General features: G+C 42.8%; 1 protein-coding gene across 1 annotated transcript in view; it reads right to left on the minus strand.

Moving 5' to 3' along the window:
• Positions 1–23,132, minus strand: part of LOC140492176 (fibrillin-2-like) — a 320,148-nt gene that overhangs the window by 284,608 nt on the left and 12,408 nt on the right. Inside the window, exons 3-5 of the mRNA XM_072591036.1 lie at positions 19,667–19,765; positions 19,205–19,300; positions 12,969–13,064 (exon numbers count right to left, since the gene is read on the minus strand). Coding sequence (XP_072447137.1) covers positions 12,969–13,064; positions 19,205–19,300; positions 19,667–19,765 — 291 coding nt within the window. The remainder of the gene's footprint in view (positions 1–12,968; positions 13,065–19,204; positions 19,301–19,666; positions 19,766–23,132) is intronic.

Below are 23,132 nucleotides of genomic sequence, written 5' to 3' on the forward strand. Positions count from 1 at the left end.
TGCTGTTTATGCAAACGTGTTGTGTGAAAAATGGTTGTTGATTCTTGAGAAGCAGTCCTCTAGCTACAACGTAAATACTGTTGTGCATACAATCTACAAGGTGAACTCCAGAAATTCACCAGAATTTTTAGACAGCACCTTCCAAACATGTGACCACTTCTATTGAGAAGGACAAGGGCAGCAGATACATGGGAGATCATTCCCTGCAAGGGGCTCCAAGCCAATCATCATCCTGACTTGGAAATATTAGCCGTTCATTCACTGTCGCTGGGGCAAAATCCTGGAATTCCCTCTCTAATGGCATTGTGGGTCAACCCACAGCAGGTGGACTGCGGCAGTTCAAGAAGGCAGCTCATCCCCACCTTCTCAAGGGTAACTAGGGACGGGCAATAAATGTTGGGCCAGCCAGTGACACACACATCCGAGTGAATTTTAAAAAAAATTCTGGGGTACAAGAATATTAGTATATAAATGTAAGTCTTCTTTCTTTATGTTAAAGACAAGAGTGAAAGAAATGGAGTGTTAATTTTCCATAAGTTCCACCTGCAGGAAAGCCATAACTTATTTCTAAATTGCAGAAGAATATGTTCATTTTTGTTTCGGCATCTTGTTTATTTTATGGCATTTTTAAACATTTAAATGGTCACTAATCAAAATGGCAACGAGCAATAACATTTTTGCCATTGCAAAATGTAAAATGAAAAAGTGAATTGTTGAGTTTTCGCCCTTTCTCCTCTCCCCGGTTACTGTTGTGAGTAACATGTCTCAACCTAGAACTTAAAATAATAAGCAAACTGTATCCTAAAACTGACACAGCCAATATGGTGAAATTTATCACTAACCATGCAGAATTAATGTGATTGGATTATCTGAACATTGAAGAGTCAGAACTGAAGCTGTTGTGCAAAATGTAAGTAAATCGCTGAGTGCTAGATGGGGAACTCTTTGTGTTGTTGCAATCATTCCTAAATTCAAGGATCAGCAACTTCCTGGGGGCTCAATAAGTGATTTCTCTTCCAATATTTGACCCAACATCTACCTGCCATGATTTACAATCAGCGGGTGTATGTGTGATTTAAACACCTCCAGCTGAGTGTATCATGGGAAGTATCTGATTGCAGCCTATCAAGTGTGTGCTCAATTCTGCTTTAATTGTGGAATGAAGAGAGAATCCAAGCATTTTAATGATCTCATTATGCAGTTTTATGCAGGATACAAGGGGAAGAAAGCCATTTCAGAGTGTTTCCAGAGAACTGTGCAGAGATAGAGTAGCACCATCACCTCAGCTCCTAAACAATAAACATCTGATGACCTAACGATAGCAAGCAAGTGAAAATCATTTTTCTCCTGGCTAAAATGGGATCACTTTTACTGTGGTGTTCCACTTGCTGACCCTCACTTAAAGCAGGAATGACAAGTTAGAGATTTTTGTGATCTGTGCTTCATGGATTATTTTAACTCTTCCATCTGAAAATTGCCATCTTACCTGGTCTTGCCTACATGGGACTCCAGACCCACAACAATGTGACTGACTCTTAAAGGATTCCTAAATGGCACTCAGTCCAAGGACAAATCCGCAAGGGAAATAAATGCTGGCCCAAGTAATGATACTCACATCCAATTAACATTCTTTTTAAAAGGCTGCACTTGACCTTTCCTAGCCCAACTGAATCAGAAGTCACATGGTACTCCATCTACTCATCTTGCAGCCCTGTCCCAAGGTCAAAATTAAATTCTGCCATCAGAACTCACTGAGAATTGGAGCATGCTAAATTGGCTTAGGGGACTTTTTGATCTTAATGCAGGACTTTAAACAAATCAATATTTCTCTGATCTAAATCAGACTGATTACCCGGTGAGCAAAGGGAAAGGGAGAGGGTCTAGTCGGAGATCAGGAGAGGGAGGTTAACGTAGCAGAAAGAGACCTGATGTTTCTTTATGATATCTCTAACAGATTCAAAGATTTAAACTTGTCTTATTAACTCTGACCAGTTGGCCCCTCCTGTCAGAGACAGCGTGAGACTTCTCTGTCTATGGAACTCAGTGTCAATAACTTGATCTGTATAGGTTCTATAATGCGATGGATGTGTTTTTGTGTAACACTGTGTTATAGAAAAATCACACTTTAGAAACAGCGCATAAAGTGCTGGCGATGTAATCACGTTACAGCCAACATATGTTTTAAAAGTTTATGCTTTTGAAACAAAGTTCCCAATTTGTCAATCATATTATAGTGAATACATGTTGATAAAACGCGCATTATAGCAGAACGACAAGTACTTGACTTTTCGATCTTAACTCAATCCCCTCCTTTCTTTAGCAGCTGCCTCACCAATGACCTGATTCCTGTTGTTAGTATTACAATTACCAGGAGGCTGGCTAAGTTTGGGGCAGCCATTTTTAGCTTCTATGTCCCTACCTGGAGATGAACAACGAGTACTTATACAAGGTACAGATTAGCTGCCAGCTTCCATACAAAATTCAAGGTTTACTTTTCCCCTTCACCTGAAAAACTGAAGACAGTTACTAATTTTTATTGTTGTGCTCATAAGTTCATTTCCCAAGTGAATAGATTTTATTAATCAACATTAGCAATTATGTTTAGTTAAAAAATTCTACATTTGTGTTTCAAGCCACTTTTTAAAAATATTGTGATTATTTTAGTCAATTGTTAAAAATATAACAGAATTTGGTCCTGAAGTTCCGGGATGGTTATCGGTGATTACCATTTGGGGCGGCACGATGACACAGTGGTTAGCACTGCTGCCTCACAGCACCAGGGTCCCGGGTTCGATTCCTATCTTGGGTGACTGACTGTGTGGAGTTTGCACATTCTCCCTGTGTCTGCGTGGGTTTCCTCTGGGTGCTCCGGTTTCCTCCCACAGTCCAATGATGTGCAGGTTAGGTGAATGGGCCATGTTAAATTGCCCATAGTGTTTGGTGCATTAGTCAGAGGGAGATGGGTCTGGGTGGGTTACTCTTCGGAGGGTTGGTGCGGACTGGTTGAGAAGGGCTTGTTTCCACACTGTAAAGAATCCAGTCTAATCTAGCAATGCATATCAAATTTAAAACTTCAAATTTACTGGACAAATAATACACTGGGGACATTAATTAAAGACTCTGAACTCTGACCTACTCCAGGAGGCTAATTGAGACCCTTAAGTAACTGATTAATGGCATCGCTGCTGTTGGGGGATTGGGGCATTATACCCCATCAGGAGGTGTCTCAGTAACAATGGGCAGTGCCTGTGGTTACCTGATTGCTACTTCACGGGATCTGCAATATTTTGCTGACAATAAATACATTTTGTTGATCCCCATTTTTCATTGCTAGTTAATATATCCAATAAAAGTGAGCATGAGGAAGCTCTACTCCCATTTCCTGAAAAATTGTAAATGCCCATTGTTAGGGCTACAAGGTCGGTCATTGGTTAGCACAGCTGCCTCACAGCGCCAGGGACTCCAGTTTGATTCCAACTTCAGGTGACTGTCTGTGTGGAGTTTGCACATTCTGTCCGTGTCTACGTGGGTTTCCTCTGGATGCTTCAGTTCGTTCCCACAGTCCAAAGATGTGCAGGTTAGGGTGGATTAGCCATGCTAAGTTGCACACAGTGTTCAGGGATATGCAGGCTAAGTGGATTAACCATAGGAAGTGCATGGTTACAGGGATAGGTTGGGGTACTGTGTCTGAGTGGGATGCTTTTCAAAGGGTCAGTCCAGACTTGATTGGCCAAATGGCTTCTTTCCACAATGTAAGGATTCTATGCCACATCTGGTTGCATTTGAAAAGAATGACCCTGTCAGTACATACTGTGACCATCTGTGTATTCTCTCAGTAGCCTTGATCACTACATCTCTGTACAGGAATGCACGGATGCATTTTTATAAGAAGTAACAGAAAATTTTGCTATAATGTAGAGTCTGCTCACACGTTACTCAAACATTCTGGGTTAATGTAATTTACTGAGGCAACATTACACTACACCACAGCAGAGAGACAGTGAAAAATCAGAGGTACCCTAATTTATCAACAAGAAGAAAACAAACAGAGACAGAAAAGTAATTGCTGATTAAACCTTTAAAGTGTGTGATTTTGCTGAATTAGAAAAAAAAAGGTAGAAAACAGTCTTCTTTCATGAAGTTGTTTAAATACAGCTTCACATCATCCTGATTCAAAACTGAATAGGCATTTGGCCACAGAACCAAGTACTGGATTCAAAGGCTGGATATCGCACACCTTTCGTAATCTTAAGACACCTTCACTAGGTCCCCTCTCAGCATTCTCTGCTCCAAAGGAAATGACCTGAGCTTATCCAGCCTCTCTTCATCGCTGATGTGCTCCCTCCCAAGCAACATCCTGGAGAATCTTCTCTGCAACTCCTCCAGTACAATCCCATCCTTCTTGCAGTGTGGGGACCAGAACTGTACACAGTACTCCAACTGTGGCCTCACCAAAATTCTGTACAGCTCTTTGTTCTTCTAGTCTATAACTCAACTGAAAAAGGCAAGCATCTCATATGCCTGGCATTGAACGTGTGGTTTAAAGTGTGAGAAGGTGGTTCAGCTAATGAGACACTGGCACTCGTACTGAGCTAGAAAAGAGATGTTCCAGGGCTTGGGAGAAGGAGTTAAACTAATTAGGGGGGGAAGATTGGAGAGCTTGAGAGGGTGAAGATTTACAAAACATAAGAAACAGCGGCATTGAAGGACAACTATTTTGATGATGACACCCAGAATGCAGGAATAGACAGAGTGTGCAAGCTTAAGAAAACAACAGCAATTAGGGTTGGAGGGGAGGAAGTAAAAAGACAAATGAAAGGCTGTTTACTTAAATATGTGTGGTATTCAGACCAAAATTTTAAAAATGCCCAAATAGAGGTTAATGGTTATGATCTTTAGCCATTAAAGAGACATGCTTACATGGAGATCAAAATTGGGAACTAAATATTCAACTTTTCGAAAGGACAAGTAAGAACGGAAGAGTGGTGAGGTTGCATTGTTAGTATGAGATGGAATAGGTACAAGAGCAAAAAATTATTATGGGTCAGGTGGAACCACAAATAATAACAAGAAGAATATCTTGTGGGAGTCATCTGTACACTGTCCCTAACAGTAGCTATGCTATAGGAGAGAAAATAAATCAGGAGATAATGAGGGTAAAAGGTAATGCATTCATCATGGGTGAGTTTAATCTTCCTGGAGATTGGGAAAACTAATTCATAGAGTGCACTCATGCCAATTTCCTGGAATAGCAAGTTGTGTACTCTTCCATGGATCAGGCAAGTCTAGATCTGGTAATGTGTAATGAGGCAGGTTTCATAAATAATCTCAATGGGAACAGTAACTATAAAATACAGATGTCATTGCAAAGGTATGGAATGTGATTTCACTGAAGCTCATTTAGCTGAAAGGTTTATGGGACTGTTCACCGCTTCAACATCCATTAAATCCTTCAGAAAAGCAGACCTTGAGAAACCCACAGAGAACACCAGCCTCACACAGCTAGAGGAACCCAAGTTGGAGATCAGCAACATTTTCAGCTGCTGACTGTATAACTACCATTGCAGACATTAATAGGTTCAGCAACACATCCAAATCTTGTACGAGGTGTGGCTTGTCTTACCCTCCAGACAATGTCTTTCACTTCAAAATGCATGTAGGTATATGTTTTACCAGAGGACATTGGGCTAAGAACAGCCTGAATATCAACCTTCTATAATTGATCTAGCTGCATTCAAAGAGCTACTCATTATTCTGATCCTCCAAGGGATAAAACTGTCAGGTGCAACACCAAAGCTTCTAGACTGTAACATTGATCTCATTCTTGTTTGTTACAGTCGAACACAACAGATTCAGCAAACTACATCTGACGATGACCAGCTGCAACAGCTCGAAAACTCATCATCAGTGGGTGGCCTGGGTGATTCCAACAAGTACTGGATTAGTGGTGCTGGAAGAGCACAGCAGTTCAGGCAGCATCCAACAAGTTCCTGCGCAGCTTCACTCTGGGCATTCAGAGATGAATTGGAATTTTCCAGCAATGTTCTGTGTAAAGGGACACAAGTGGTAATTCTGCAAGCTATATGGAGAGATGCAGTAGGCCCATCACCTGAGGGACACGTGGGCGCGGAAAGGAAACAAGAGATTAGTGCGAGAATCGATGGCTTGGAAAAGGACATTGATCAAGTCATGTGAAACATGAGCACTTAATTAACGTCAACAATTAAGAGAAACACTTCAGTTGGGCTCTTGAGGTAGTGTCTCTACATCTGGACCAGATCTGGGTTCAAGTCCCACCTGTTCTCAAGCTGTGGAATAACATCCCTGCATAGACTGATTAGAAAAACAGGGCAGTTTCTGATTTCCAGCATCCACAGTTCTTTTTGGTTTTTATCGAAATTGGTCATTTCCACACTAGTGTTTATGCTCCAGTTGATCTTGCCTGCATCATTCATCTTCTAGAATCATCATAACTGTGTATTCCTTCCCCCTTCCTTTCCAGCCCAGCTCTCCCTTTAATGCATCGATAATCATTCACTTGAATCACTCTCTGTCAAACGGTTCGGAATTCTCCCCAGTCCAGGCAAAGATGGATTTTCTTCTGAATTTCCTACTGAATGATGAATGTTCTCTCAGGAAGGATACACTTGTGTCTTTTCTGAGCAACCGTCATACCTTACTGCTGTAGTTTCCCTTCTCCTTACTACATTGAATTATTCAAATGATAACATTCCATCAATTACAGATAACATCCGCACAAACTATGAGACTCTTAATTTACCAAAATGGTAGTAAATTAAAGTGCTTTCATATCTCCTCCTATACTGCTTTTAAAAAAATTAAAACCTTAACTATACTGTTTTGTAGATATTATATTATGACTTGTGAAATATAAGTCACATGTTAAAGTATACATTTTGCAAAGTGAATAAATTGGCCTGTGGGGTACTCATTCAATTCCACATTTAGCAATTAAAATCAACAATAACAAATTAACACCTTGTCAACAATAGAAACACAATAGTGAAATCACAAAGAATAATTACAAAAATAAAGGTACTTCAATTATCCATACTTAGAACAGAAACAGCCAATGTTAAATCATGAATTAATCATCTGGTTTATTCTTCGTTTCTAACAAAGCAATGAATTTGATAATGGTTGGATTATGGTCAGTGAAGAGAGAAATGCCTGTTTGTGAAACAAAGATTACAATAAGGCTGTACTCCGTTCACTTCAGAAGATTTCAAGAGGCCCTGTTTAGCCCGAGTTGCAAAGGGATCCTTTCAAATCCCTAATTTATAGCTAATTTGAAAGAAATGACCTCCATGCATCGAGGCTACGATCTGCAAAACATGTAACAATTTAAACATTTCTTTAGATGAGAGATTCCCAAACTGAAATGCATTGAAGTGTAATTCCTGCGAAGCCCCCAGCTTTAACCTCAGGACATAAAGTAACAACACAATCCTTGATTGATGCTCTGAATAACATCCTCTGTGCCCCAATCTTCTTATTGTGAATTTACTCCAAAATTTACTGGGGAATTAATTATAAGGTGGCACACTCAGCACAATGTAAAATCACTCCCCTCAGAGATTACACAACCGAAGGTGTATTTCAACATTATTATCCGATCGGTAGATCAATATCAGCAGGAGATAAGGCACAGAGTCCAGAATTTCAAATCTTTTCATTGTACTGGGCTAGATCAGATCATTGTATATACTGAGCTGCTGTATTCAGTTTTTAAGAACATTCTTGCAATATTCAGCACTTTATTACTTGATTTGCAACAGATTGGGAAAAGGGGGTGGGGCAGTGCAATAAGACCTGGGTGTCCTTGTACATCAGGTGCTGAAAGTAAGCATGCTGGCGCAGCAAGCAAATGGCATACTAGACTTCACCTTGAGAGGATTACAGAAGCGCCTGAGTACAGGAGCAGGCAGGTCTTGCTGTAATTGTACAGGGCCTCGGTGAAGACACACCTGGACCTTGTGTACTGTTTTATCTCCTTATCTGAGATAGGATGTTCTGCCTATGGAGGGAGTGCAACAACGATCCACCAGACTAATTCCTGGCAGGGTAGGACTAATGTCTGAATGTTGACTAGATCGGTTAGGACTATATTAATTGGAGATTAGAAGAATGAGGAGGATTTCATGGAACTGTCTGAAATTCTAACAGGGCTAGACAGGGTAAAGGATGTTCCTGATGACTGGCAATCCAGATCCAAGGCTCACAATCCAAGAGTACGGTCTGTGAAATTCCCTGCCACTGAAATCAGTTGAGGCCAAAACATTGAAGTTGATTTGATTTATTGATTGTTATATGTATTTTGCCACAAAACAAAGGGATAAAGGTTGTATAATGTTACCACTCTTCGCCACCATCTCAAAACACAGAAAAATAAACCAAAACTAGAATATACAGAAGAATAAAAAAGTAAAGAAAACTGTCTAACTATGCAGTCCTTCTCATTGAGTGATCCACCACAGGCCATGGGCCTGATAGCCAGGCCAGGAGACCCCTTCGCCGTCACCATTGCCGGTACAACATCTCACCTCCATCGATACCCTCACCACTATGGGTCCTCACTGGCCTTCACCAGAGACCACTGATGCTGCTGGATACTGCACCGGCCCTAACTCGACTCGTCTGTCATGAGTCTGCTTCAGGCTCACCTGCAGATGTGGCTGGGTCTCGTACTGGGCCCAAACTCACCTCCACTGCCACCTCCCTCCACGATTCTGTGCTGGACACAGATACCAGTGGGAAACACTCTCTCCAGTGCTGCCACCTCAAGTCCACACTGGGCCTACTTACTTCCACTGAGCTCTTCGGCAAGGGGTAAGTAAAATAAAATAGAAAGAGAAAAAAATTAGAAAAGGGAGAGAAAAAGAAAACAAAAGAAAAGCAGATGGAGCAGACAAGCCCTGAGCTCAGAAGCCCTACTCCACCGCCAACTTGCTGGAAAACATTAAATGATTTCAAGGAGAAGTTAGATATAGTTCTTTTATTTTATTTACTCATGGGATGTGGGCCTCTTTAGCTAGGCCAGCATTTATTCCTCATTCCTAATTGCCCAGAGGTCAATTTAGAGTCAAACACACATCCTAACCTCGTCTGGAATTACATGTAGAGCAGACCAGATAAGGATGGCAGATTTTCTTCCCTAAAGGACACAAGTGAAGCAGATGTGTTTTTCTGACAATCTATGATGTTTTCACGGTTATCATTAGACTCTTAATTCCAGGTTCTTTATTGAATTCAGCGGCTGGGGTGGGATTTAAATCTGGGTCCCCAGGATATTTGCTGAGTTTCTGGATTAATAGTCGAGTGGTGATACCACAAGCTCATCGTTTCCCTAAGGGCAAGTGTAGGTAAGTTATTATGGGCTCAGATTGGAATGGAAAGGGATGCTGTAAGGCCCATGTCCTACATCATGAGAAGCAGCAGCTGCATGCTTGTAAGAGTAGCAGCCAGTAAAGGAATCAAACCTTTGATCTTAGTGAAAGATGGTTTCCACTGGTGAACAAATGGGAACCAAGGAAACGGAGATGAAGAATTCTCTGGACACATCAGAAGCTTCATGTCCAAAGTAGCAGGAGAAAGGCCTACAGCAGCTGGTGTGGGCCACGGGAGTGCTCTGGAGTTTGAGGGAATGATTCCTGATCTTCTACATTCAACAGAAGAGAAAATACACTGTCCTTTCTCAGGTTGTTTTTCAGTCATCCCAGTGGGCCCAATAACTTCAACTGAATGTTGCTCACAACATATGTCAAGTTGTTGGATCAGACACAACTTTTAAACTGAGTTTGATACGCAAGATGTAGAGAAACCTGGAAAGCTGCCTCACTGCTCGTTCACTGAAATTATCACTCAGTTAACGATAATGTCCAATTTCAATGAAGCTTTGGGCTTCCAGCTTCTGGTGTATGCCATGAGTGAGCTGACCATTTCAATTTAAAAAAATGAATTTTTCCCCAATTCCTACTTTCAAGAACAATATGTGCATATACTTCAGTGCTCCACACTGCCCACAATATACACAAATAAACACAAAAGCTAACACACCCTGATGAAGATGGTCACATAAACCAATTTCACCCAAATTAACAGCTAATTTATCACTGCACAAAATCCTCTACTTGTTCTCATTCTGAATAGATTGAAAATCACTAAACTTTCATTAACTACAATGAGTTTCTTGAAACTAAAATTGAGGGTCTCAACAAATGTTGAGTTTGCACCAATCTCAGAAATGTTTTGATATTTCCAAACGAGCAGACAGAAGATGTAACTTGACTATAATTATTCAAGCATTGTTTACGTCGTCATTCCACAAACGCAAAAAATGTGTTTTGGAAAGAGCTTTTGTAATTCAGACTACAGGCTGAAATTGGAGACTCAGGAATTCTTTCAACTTTCTTTTAGAAATTATATTCTTCATAACACAGGCTCATTTTGAACAGATGTGCCAGGACAATTATTCTGTGCCTAAAAATCAAATATGGCTCAGTCCTGCAGCTGTGTATTCAAACAGCCTCTCATGAACAATTGAATGTTCCCAGAATGTGAACAATGCACAGGGTATTTGACTGCTGCCCTGAAAATGCACAATAGCTAAACAATATTGCCAATAATTCAAACCTGATCTTCTTGACTTGAACATTTTAGTGTATATGCAGACTTAGATATTGAGCTTGGTTTGGTGTTTCCCACTAGTTTACGTCTGGTAAGTAGTACAACAGCTGGAGCCACATCTGCATCACAGTGTAGTAGGATGAGCGAATGGGTCAAGCAACACTCGCCCCATTGAAGGTTATGTACTTTGATGTGGTTTTGTTGAGTAACATACACTCTGCTGTTATCATTTTGCTTGCTGTAGTCTGCATCCGTTCTGTACAGCTACAATAAAGTTGCCATCTGCTGCCTTGTCAATGCCAGGAAAAGCATTGGGAATAGCGCCAAAGAATGTCTTTCATGAAGTGACTGTTGCAATCTTTTGTTTTTCTGGTTTGTAAGTTTCATTGACAAACTAGCATTTCATTTTTTTCACTAGAACATCATTTTTTCTGTTTTTTTTAATTATTATTCTGATGTATGCCACCATTGTGGAAACCTGACAGTTAATGCTGAATCTGGTTATGGAACAAACACCACATGCAAACATGAAAGAAACTAGAGCAAAGGACTTACCTGTTTTCCTTTATAAGTCAAATCAACCCCAACCAGTTCTTTCATTTATCTTGTAATAAAATCCTTTCTTCAGCTGTGAAATCTGTTATATAGGCTACATCTTCAATATACTTTTACGTCAGATATAATCTTGGACATTATTTTGAACTCTCGACTTCTTTTAGAAACCATGGGAGCAATCTAAATGAACAATTATTCCTAACTTTAAATCAATTTCACCCAACTAGCCAAGCTGCATTAGAAAGTTGTCTGTTCAAGTCCCATTCCAACTTGGGAACAGAACCTCGGCTGACAGTGTTATCAGGGGCATTGTTTGTGAATGATCTTTTAATCTGAAGCCCAAAAAGACAATTGTAAAATATCTCATGAAACAATAAAATAAAGACTTGGATGTGATTTCTTTGTGCCCTGTCAAGAACCTTCCTTCAATCATCACCAGCAGGTTGGCTGGATTTTCATATACCTGATGCTAATGGGATCTCTCTGTTTGCAGACTAGCTGCTGATTTCACCTCCCCCACCTTCCCACTCATTCTCCATACCCTTCACTTCTCTGAGAGATGAGAAATCTGCGTATGCCAATCTAAACGTATTCAATGATGGGCGCTTCCACAAATCTCTCAGGGTTAGAACTCCAAAGATTGACAAACCTTTGAAATGAAGAAACATCTCATCATTGAAGTCTTAAATGATTGACCCCTGTTTTCCTGAAATAGTGCCCTTTATTCTAGATTCCTCACCCAGACAAAAACAATCTCTCAGTGTCAAGCTGTTTTGTAGCCTTGAATGTTTCAATGAGATCACCTCTCATTTTACCAACTCCAAAGAATATAGACTCAGCTTACTCATTGTCTGAACATAACACAAACCTCTTATCCCAAAACAAATTTAATGAATCTTCAATGCAAGTATTTTCTTCCTTAAATAAGGAGATTAAAATTGCTCACAATATTCTAGATATGGTCCCACCAAATTTAAAGCAAAATATTTATTTTATTCCTATGCTCTAATTCCCTTGCAATAAAGGTCAACATGCTATCTTCTCTCATAATCATTTGATTTCCTTGCATTGCTAACTTCTTCTCTACTTGCATAATGATACCCAAATTTCTCTGAACATCAATTTGAAAAGTATCGTGAAATGTTGCTCAGCATACCCATGAAGAGATTTCAGAAAAGTTTTTATGATGGCGACATTTCCCCTTTGGAGTGCAAAATAATCATCTGCATGTATTCTCTCAGTGTTTTTGATTAACAATGATACTTACTTAGGATTGAACCTTCACATACATTAACAATATTTTAAAAATTATCAATTAATACAACATCAGTCTTTCAAAAAGACATTTGCTAAGAGCAGATTGCAGTACAAAACAAGTCAGAGTTAACACATCATAGAGTTCAAGCTTCAGTATTAATTATGCAAAAATTTTAAATGGTGCACTCACTTAGTCAAATATTAATAAGATTTCTACCAGAGGGGTTTGTCGTAGATTGATGACATTCCAATCTGTATTCTAAAGTTATTTTGCAGAAAAACAAACAATGCTTGCAAGTTTTGCTTGACATTTCTTTCAGTGATTTGAATACAGTCAAGCGTTTGTATTCTAATCCTTAACAGCACATTCGATTAGATTTCAAATGGAAGTATCTGTTCTCACATTTCCTTATCTATGTTCATTTCAAAGAATCTTTATCACTTTCAAATATTGCTCATTGAATTGACTGAATCTCTGTCTGCAGTAGTCAAAGGTTATTCGTCCTTACCTCTCTCACACTGCGGACCAGTAAATCCATACACACAGGCACATCGGTTCGGACCAATACACCGACCACCATTCTGGCAGCCAGTTTCACAGACAGCTGTGACACAAACAGAAATAACAGTGTTTTACAAATGTTTTACAAATAACAGCATTTTCCAAATGTTTTGCTGAACACGAGCTGAGAACACAGATCACTCAATGAAATTCTTAGTCACCACCAGGGAATATTCAGGAAAATGCCTCAATGGTTTCTACAGATGTCCACCTGCAATTAATTTGATTGAAAACTCCTCACAGAAATTATCACACTGAAGTCAATTTCTTTGGAATACTATTTTATTGAAGAACCATACTGTGCATTGCGTGATATAAAAGGGTAATGAACCTCTACCTTAACAGACTCACCAAAAACGTAACATTGCTACCTAATAAGGAATATTTGTCAAGGTTCGTACAGTTTAATCAACCTGAGCCAGTATTAAACCACAGCCCAAGTGTTGCAAAGAGGACATAATATTTTCCAGTTTTCAGTTCTAAGAAAATGTAAGATGAAACTGTCTAACAGGAACTTCTATCAGTAATATGCCAGTACATTCTTCACATATATCTACAATTTTTTTAACAGTGAATGTCTGACTCAGCCATCCATGTCCCATTATAAACACACTTTCTAGCAAGCAAGCACGGAAAGATATTGGTGGTAGGTAAGACAAAATCTGCAGAGACAATCACAGTCTTGTCTTTACTGCACTGTCCTGACCATACTGTCCTTATGGTACTGCTGTGACTGTACTGTCCTAACCATATTGTCTTAACTCTACTGTCCTAACCATACTGTCCTTATGGTACTGTCCTTTCCTAACCGTACTGTCCTTATGGTACTCTCCTGAATGCACTGTCCTTACAGTACTGCCCTGTCCTAAACATACTGTCGTTATGGTACTGTCCTGACCATACTGTCCTCACTAGATTACTTACAGTGTGGAAACAGGCCTTCGGCCCAACACGGTGGGCGGCACGGTGGCACAGTGGTTAGCACTGCTGCCTCACAGCGCCTGAGACCCGCGTTCAATTCCCGCCTCAGGCGACTGACTGTGTAGAGTTTGCACGTTCTCCCTGTGTCTGCGTGGGTTTCCTCCAGGTGCTCCGGTTTCCTCCCACAGTCCAAAGATGTGCAGGCCAGGTGAATTGGCCATGCTAAATTGCCCATAGTGTTAGGTAAGGGGTAAATGTAGATGTAGGGGTATGGGTGGGTTACCCTTCGGCGGGGCGGTGTGGACTTGTTGGGCCGAAGGGCCTGTTTCCACACTGTAAGTAATCTAATCTAAAAAAACATCCACACCGACCCGCCCCCACCCATACCCATTCTCCTACAAATACCCCTGCACCTAAGACTATGGGCAATTTAGCATGGCCAATTCACCTAACCTGCACATCTTTGGACAGTGGGAGGAAACCGGAGCACCCAGAGGAAACCCACGCAGACACAGGGAGAATGTGCAAACTCCACACAGACAGTCACCTGAGGCGGGGATTGAACCCGGGTCTCTGGCGCTGTGAGGCAGCAGTGCTAACCACTGTGCCACCATGCCACCTACTGTACTGTCCTGACTATACTGTCCTTTCAGTACTGTCCTTACTGGATAAAACATTATGGGCATTGCACCTTATGGCCATGGGTAGGAAAGTGAATGACAGAAAAATTGGGATAAACAATTTTTTTCTGACAAATTCAGGAAAACCTCCAATGCAATTTGTTGACGGAGTAACAAATGAATACAAAACTTTTAATTAATAAATGCTTCTGTTAAAAGTATTGGTCTAGATCTTCCAGTTGGCATTGGTGCTAAAGGCATCATTGCCTTTGTCTGCAAATTAATTCCCCAAACAGACAGTATTACCCATTTTCATCCGTGTTTTCCAGTCCTAGCTCAAGAAGAAAGAGTCATGCACACATTCCAGGGTAGATACTTTTGAACAAACCTTTTCAGGAGATTAATGAGGTCTGGTCAAGGAGCAGTTGAGTTTGGGCAGAGTTAGTTTGGATCTGGGGTTGGTCAGCAAGGTAATTGAGTTTGGCTGAGGAACAATGAGAACTGGTCAGGAGATACTTTGATCTGGTTATAGGGCAGTTTGGATGGTCAGGGACAGTCAGGTGGCCAAAGGGTAATTTGGCCTGATAGGGCAGTAATTTGGAAAATCAGGTAGTGGTTCACGTGCTCAGGGGATAGATTTCTCAGGGGCCAGGGAACGTTGGGTGTGAACAGGGAGGTAGCTGAGTGTCAACAGGAAGTTAGGTGGCTGTGTTTGGGTCTGGCTAGTGAATCATCAAATAGTTTCGGGGGAATTGGGTTTGTGCATTGTCAATGGACAGAGTAGTGGGTTCGGTCAGCATACAACCCTAATGGTCAGGGAAAAGAGCCAGGTCTGATCAGGGGAGTGGATGGGTAATCGGGGTGTTGGGGGTGGGGGAGATGGGTCTGATCAGGGGAGTGGATGGGTAATCGGGGTGTTGGGGGTGGGGGAGATGGGTCTGATCAGGGGAGTGGATGGGTAATCGGGGTGTTGGGGGTGGGGGAGATGGGTCTGATCAGGGGAGTGGATGGGTAATCGGGGTGTTGGGGGTGGGGGAGATGGGTCTGATCAGGGGAGTGGATGGGTAATCGGGGTGTTGGGGGTGGGGGAGATGGGTCTGATCAGGGGAGTGGATGGGTAATCGGGGTGTTGGGGGTGGGGGAGATGGGTCTGATCAGGGGAGTGGATGGGTAATCGGGGTGTTGGGGGTGGGGGAGATGGGTCTGATCAGGGGAGTGGATGGGTAATCGGGGTGTTGGGGGTGGGGGAGATGGGTCTGATCAGGGGAGTGGATGGGTAATCGGGGTGTTGGGGGTGGGGGAGATGGGTCTGATCAGGGGAGTGGATGGGTAATCGGGGTGTTGGGGGTGGGGGAGATGGGTCTGATCAGGGGAGTGGATGGGTAATCGGGGTGTTGGGGGTGGGGGAGATGGGTCTGATCAGGGGAGTGGATGGGTAATCGGGGTGTTGGGGGTGGGGAGATGGGTCTGATCAGGGGAGTGGATGGGTAATCGGGGTGTTGGGGGTGGGGGAGATGGGTCTGATCAGGGGAGTGGATGGGTAATCGGGGTGTTGGGGGTGGGGGAGATGGGTCTGATCAGGGGAGTGGATGGGTAATCGGGGTGTTGGGGGTGGGGGAGATGGGTCTGATCAGGGGAGTGGATGGGTAATCGGGGTGTTGGGGGTGGGGGAGATGGGTCTGATCAGGGGAGTGGATGGGTAATCGGGGTGTTGGGGGTGGGGGAGATGGGTCTGATCAGGGGAGTGGATGGGTAATCGGGGTGTTGGGGGTGGGGGAGATGGGTCTGATCAGGGGAGTGGATGGGTAATCGGGGTGTTGGGGGTGGGGGAGATGGGTCTGATCAGGGGAGTGGATGGGTAATCGGGGTGTTGGGGGTGGGGGAGATGGGTCTGATCAGGGGAGTGGATGGGTAATCGGGGTGTTGGGGGTGGGGGAGATGGGTCTGATCAGGGGAGTGGATGGGTAATCGGGGTGTTGGGGGTGGGGGAGATGGGTCTGATCAGGGGAGTGGATGGGTAATCGGGGTGTTGGGGGTGGGGGAGATGGGTCTGATCAGGGGAGTGGATGGGTAATCGGGGTGTTGGGGGTGGGGGAGATGGGTCTGATCAGGGGAGTGGATGGGTAATCGGGGTGTTGGGGGTGGGGGAGATGGGTCTGATCAGGGGAGTGGATGGGTAATCGGGGTGTTGGGGGTGGGGGAGATGGGTCTGATCAGGGGAGTGGATGGGTAATCGGGGTGTTGGGGGTGGGGGAGATGGGTCTGATCAGGGGAGTGGATGGGTAATCGGGGTGTTGGGGGTGGGGGAGATGGGTCTGATCAGGGGAGTGGATGGGTAATCGGGGTGTTGGGGGTGGGGGAGATGGGTCTGATCAGGGGAGTGGATGGGTAATCGGGGTGTTGGGGGTGGGGGAGATGGGTCTGATCAGGGGAGTGGATGGGTAATCGGGGTGTTGGGGGTGGGGGAGATGGGTCTGATCAGGGGAGTGGATGGGTAATCGGGGTGTTGGGGGTGGGGGAGATGGGTCTGATCAGGGGAGTGGATGGGTAATCGGGGTGTTGGGGGTGGGGGAGATGGGTCTGATCAGGGGAGTGGATGGGTAATCGGGGTGTTGGGGGTGGGGGAGATGGGTCTGATCAGGGGAGTGGATGGGTAATCGGGGTGTTGGGGGTGGGGGAGATGGGTCTGATCAGGGGAGTGGATGGGTAATCGGGGTGTTGGGGGTGGGGGAGATGGGTCTGATCAGGGGAGTGGATGGGTAATCGGGGTGTTGGGGGTGGGGGAGATGGGTCTGATCAGGGGAGTGGATGGGTAATCGGGGTGTTGGGGGTGGGGGAGATGGGTCTGATCAGGGGAGTGGATGGGTAATCGGGGTGTTGGGGGTGGGGGAGATGGGTCTGATCAGGGGAGTGGATGGGTAATCGGGGTGTTGGGGGTGGGGGAGATGGGTCTGATCAGGATAGTCATGTGGATGGGGTTTATAGGTGAGGAGTTGCTTGTGTTGCTCTGTTGAGTTATAGAGCCAACAGATTAACCTGGGCCAGCACCGTGGCTCATTGGTTAGCATTGCTGCCTCACAGCACCAGGGACCCGCGTTCGGCTCCCCATTCGGGCGATAGTCTGTCTGGAATTTGTATAATTTCCCCGTGTCTGCGCAGGTTTTCTCTGGGTGCTCCGGTTTTCTCCCATAGTCCAAAGATGTGCAGGCCAGGTGAATTGGCCATGCTAAGTTGCCAAGTCAGGGGTAAATATAGGGTAGGGGAATGGGTCTGGGTGGGTTACTCTTCACTGGGTCGGTCTGGACTTGTTGGGCCGGAGGGCCTGTTTCCATACTGTGGGGAATCTAATCTGTCTAACATTGACTGGGTAAGTATCCAGTAAGTACTGGTGCATCTGACCCAAGTCTCAGCCTGAACTCGTGGTCAGGGACTTTCAGACAGATTCTGGGGCAGCAGGGAATCAACTCATCAGAAGGTGAAACATCGAGAGGTTCCACCAGTAACCAAGGCTTCTACATAATCCAGATGGTCATCTCCACCAATTCACAAAAGATGAGATCAGAACCAGTGACTCTAATGTCATTTCAAGGAGCTGTTATGGTATCAGAAATAAGATGATGAAGAAAGTCAGGAATTGTAACTGTACCTAAAATATTGTTCAGCTTAATTTTATTAACTGTCGGTCATGAAAGTAACTCAATACAAATTGCCACCTTGAGGAAAGAACTAGAGGACCCTCAAAGGAAAGTGAACATCTGTGATGATTCTAGTTTAAAGATTGTAAATTTAAAATGTATTGCTTCATCTCTTTTTGAAAATGCACGTAACAATATGAAAAATCCCAAGACCCTTATTAGTGACATTAGTATGAAGAGATCATTAGTTTGTTGTTTTTTATGAAATTAAAATACCTTGGGGAACTAATTTAGTGAAAGGAACTGAACAACACAGATGGAATAAAGTTCAAGACAAGATACAGACTTCTTGTATACTCAAGAGTAGAGATTGAGTGGGATCTCTAAATGCTGATATTCAACAGACAGAAGTGTAGACCAAAGAATTTGTGTTTGAAGGTCATCATACCAGACTCTCATATCTATCACTTACCATTGACTGAAACCTGTGGATGGGAACCTGCACTAAGCAAGAAACTGATTCACCAAGCTCTGCACCTGAATTCCCTGTAAGTGCCTCTAACTGACAAAACTTTGTCAAGAGCACCAATTCAAAATGTAACCTGTGGTGTTATAGAGTGGGGGAGATTATCAGTCCGATTAACCTTTAACTATTCCCAAAGAAGAAACATTTTCCTGTGCCGTAGGTTTTGTATCAGGAGCCCTGAATGTAAGGAGAACGCAAAGGTTTCTGAGGTCTTCAAAATACTCGTTATCTTTTAAAATCAAACTTCTCCACTTGACACAAATAGTGTCAAGAGGAATGCTTACTACTTAGTTTATTAAAGTAACAATTTTTTTTAATTATGTGTATAATGACAGCAAAGAATGTGTCTGCAGCTTAAAACTGATTAAATTTGATTGTGGAATTTAATGTCAAAATGTTCTTAGAACTAGGTTTCTGTGGAGCACTCTAATCTTGTTGAACTGTGATTTCCATCACATATCCATCAATAAAATCTACTTACGTTGTCCACAGTGAGTTCCTGTGTATCCTTTCTGGCACTGGCAATGATCTTCAGCACAATTCCCTCCATTCATACATCTGATATTGCACTGTTGAACTAGAAAGGGTATTTGTTTATTATTAATCTCCCACACATACCACTGTAAAAATGATGCCTACAATCATATTATGATCTATTGACATTGATTATGCTTCTTTTAATGTGGATTCGACAACAAAAATAAATCAGGTTGATTCTGTTATAAAACAGACCAAGCTGCCATAGTTTTTTGCAACTCAGTGAATTATACCAAAAGATATAATCATTAATCCATTGATTTATAAAATAACTGTTACATAAAGTACTGCACATTATATTGTGAGTTGCTGAGATACATAATCTAAACTGTTACTTGCCTCTGATAGTTCTATACAAAGTTAACAACAATTCTAAGATTGTGCAAGAACATGTTTAGAAACCTACGAGATTTTGTTCCGCAGCTAGGTGAGATTTGTCCATTGGAGCAAGTGCACATGTTGGGGCGTGAACAGAATCCATCACCACAGGTATTTCGACAAATAGCTACAAGTGAGAAGCAGAAAACAATTAGTGGATGAAGGAAATTTAATTTTCAAGGGAGTGTTTGCTGCAGCTGACTGTGTGGTGGCCTGGAATTTCTGACAGAGAGAATGACGAGACAATTAGTAGCTGTGATAATTAATGAATACATAGGAACAGGAGGAGGCCATTCAGTCCTGTGAGCCTGTTCTGCCAATCAATGAGATCATGATTGATCTGTGACCTAACTCCATATACCTCCCTTTGGCCCATATCTCTTAATACCTTTGCTTCACAAGCAATTACTTAACTGCTATTTGTGGAAAAGTTCCAAGTCTCTCCCACCCTTTGTGTGCAGAAGTGCTTCCTAATGTCTCTCCTGAAAGGTCTGGCCCTAATTTCTTTTCTTTTCTTCAGATGGTGATGGCTAGCACGAAGGGACATAGCTTTAAATTGGGGGGGAGAGGGGGGGAGGTGATAGATATAGGATAGATGTCAGAGGTAGTTTCTTTACTCAGAGAATGGTAGGGGTGTGGAATGCTTTGCCTGGAACAGTAGTAGACTCGCCAACTTTAAGGACATTTAAATGGTCATTAGATAAACATATGGATGAAAATGGAATAGTGTAGGTTAGATCGGCTTCAAATTGGTTCCACGGGTTGGCACAACATCGAGGGCCAAAGGGCCTGTACTGTGCTGGAATGTTCTATGTTCTAATTCTCAAACTATATGCCCTAGTTCTCAAAGTAAGTTCGATAGCCATGTCTTTTCTCTGGTCAGACACTGTTACATGTAGAAATCAAGGTGTTTCGGACAAAGTTACCCTGCTCCTCAAAAACTGTGCTACACCAGTGTCCTGCAGAATGTTGTGGTATACAAGTAATTGGAAAGATATGAAGTTGTTGTCCTTATTAACTAAATCCAATAGGCACACCAAATTATGTTATAGCTTGTCCAAACAAGTCTAAGTGATTTTTTAAATCTAATGTTTCTACTAAACAACATCTTTGGAACTAAAAATTAACTCTTACCATTTGGTGTCTCATCCTTTCAGATGTTAATTATTGTTTGAATTAATACAAAATTAAACAATTTAAATGAAATGGGACAGATGCTCAGCAGGTCATGCAGCAACTGTGGAGACCCAGGAAACTCTGATGAAAAGTCACAGACCTGAACCGCTAACCCAATTTCTCCCTCCACAGGGTTACAGCATTTTGTATCTTCATTTCAGACTTCTAGCGACTTCAGTACTTTGCTATTGTAAATAAAATGTGTTTGTTACATTGTCTTTGTCTCTTTTATGGGTGACACAGTGGTTCAGTGGTTAGCAGTACTGCCTGTCAGCACCAGGGACCTGTGTTCGATCCCAGCCTCGGGTGACTGTCTGTGTGGAGTTTGCACATTCTCCCCGTGTCTGTATGGGTTTCCTCTCACAGACCAAAGATATGCAGGTTAGGTGGGTTGACCATGCTAAATTGTCCATAGTGTCCAGGGATATGTAGGCTAAGTGGACTAGCCATGGGAAACACAGGGTTACTGGGATGGGATGGGTCTGGGAGGGATGCTGTTTGGAGGGTCAGTGTGGATTTGACGGGCCGAATCTGAGGACAAACTCTTGGGAAGGGATCCTGATGCCTACTGGGCAATCTAGCCCCTCCAGCACAATCCCACTTACACACACACCCCCACCCCACTGCTGTCCGCCAGCAAATGACACACCCCTTTCTTTCCTGCATTTAAACCAGTTAGGTTAAGAAAAGGTCACCAACTCCTGCCTAGCCACGCCAACCATATTGTGGCATCGACAGCGTAACAGTCAGACCAATTGGTTTTTTTTCTAATCTCAGTTACCTGTTAATTAGATTTGTTATTTCAGCAGCCTACTTTTTGTGGAGCCGAGTTTGGAAGTGGGCAGGAAGTCAATGAGCTAGCTGTCTGATATTATTTACTTACCATCACACCCCACAGCCCAGTCTAAAACACTCACATCAGGTGAGCTATAAAACCCAGCCCCATAACGTTAGGGAAGGATGGGAAACAATATCTGCTCTCCCTCTCTTCCCCACCACTGCTGAAGCAGACAGTCTCTGTTCAATCTTCCCATTCTGCTGTAGGACACACTTGTATTAGCAAAGTTCATCCCTTTGTTCTAACTGTTCTTGCCTTCACTTCATTTTCTTGTGCAGAATATGGTAGCAGAGAATGGCGGCCTAACCTTTGGAAACTGAATAAAAAGTGAGTGTCAGAAAATTCAAGTCTGTTAAGTATTGTGGAACTTGGCAGAAAGGAAGTGTAAATTGTGTCAATATGGTTATCCTTCAATGTTTTCTGAGTCTGAACCATAGGAACAGTGGAAGAAGGAAGTGGATACCTGAGCAATCATTGACCAATAGGACCAAAGAAAACCCTAAGGCTTTCATGAATAAAAGAATGACTAGAGTAAGATTAGGGCCAATCCAGGTTAGTATTGGAAGTTGTGCATAGTCAGAGGAGGTGGGAAGCGCTAAATGAATATTTTTCATCAGTATTCACATTAGAAAAAGACAATGTTGTTGAGGGGAATACTGAGATGCAGGCCAGTCGACTAGATGGGATTGAGGTTGACAAGGCGGAGCTGTGAGGAATTCTGTAAAGTGTGAAAATAGATAAGTCCTCTGGGCCTGATGGGATTTATCCTAGGATTCTCTGGGAAGCCAGGGAGGAGATTGCTGAGCCTTTGGCTTTGATCTTTATGTCATCACTGTTTACAGGATTGGTGCCAGAAGACTGGAGGACAGCAAATGTTGTTCCCTTGTTCAAGAAGGGAAGTAGAGACAACCCTGGTAATTATAGACCAATATGCCTTACTTGAGTTGTGGGTAAAGTGTTAGGAAAGGTTATAAGAGACAGGGTTTATAACCATCTAGAAAGGAATAAGTTGATTAGGGATAGTCAACATGGTTTTGTGAAGGATAATCTTTTTAAGTTCTTTGAGAAGGTGGCCAAACAGGTGGATGAGGGTAAAGTGGTTGATGTGGTGTATATGGATTTCAGTAAGGCATTTAATAAGGTTCCCCATGGTAGGCTATTGCACAAAATACAGAGGCATGGGATTGAGGGTGATTTAGAGGTTTGGATCAGAAATTGGCTAGCTGAAAAAAGACAGAGAGTGGTAGTTGATGGGAAATGTTCATCCTGGAGGTCAGTTACTAGTACCACAAGGATCTGTTTTGGGTTCACTGTTGTTTGTCATTTTAATAAATGACCTGGATGAGGGTAAAGAAGGATGGGTTAGTAAATTTGTGGATGACACTAAGGTTGGTGGAGTTGTGGATTGTGTAGAAGGATGTTGTAGGTTACAGAGGGACATAGTTAAGCTGCAGAGCTGGGCTGAGAGGTGGCAAATGGA

This window comes from Chiloscyllium punctatum, chromosome 2, assembly GCF_047496795.1.
Source record: "Chiloscyllium punctatum isolate Juve2018m chromosome 2, sChiPun1.3, whole genome shotgun sequence".
NCBI classification, from domain to species: Eukaryota; Metazoa; Chordata; class Chondrichthyes; order Orectolobiformes; family Hemiscylliidae; genus Chiloscyllium; species Chiloscyllium punctatum.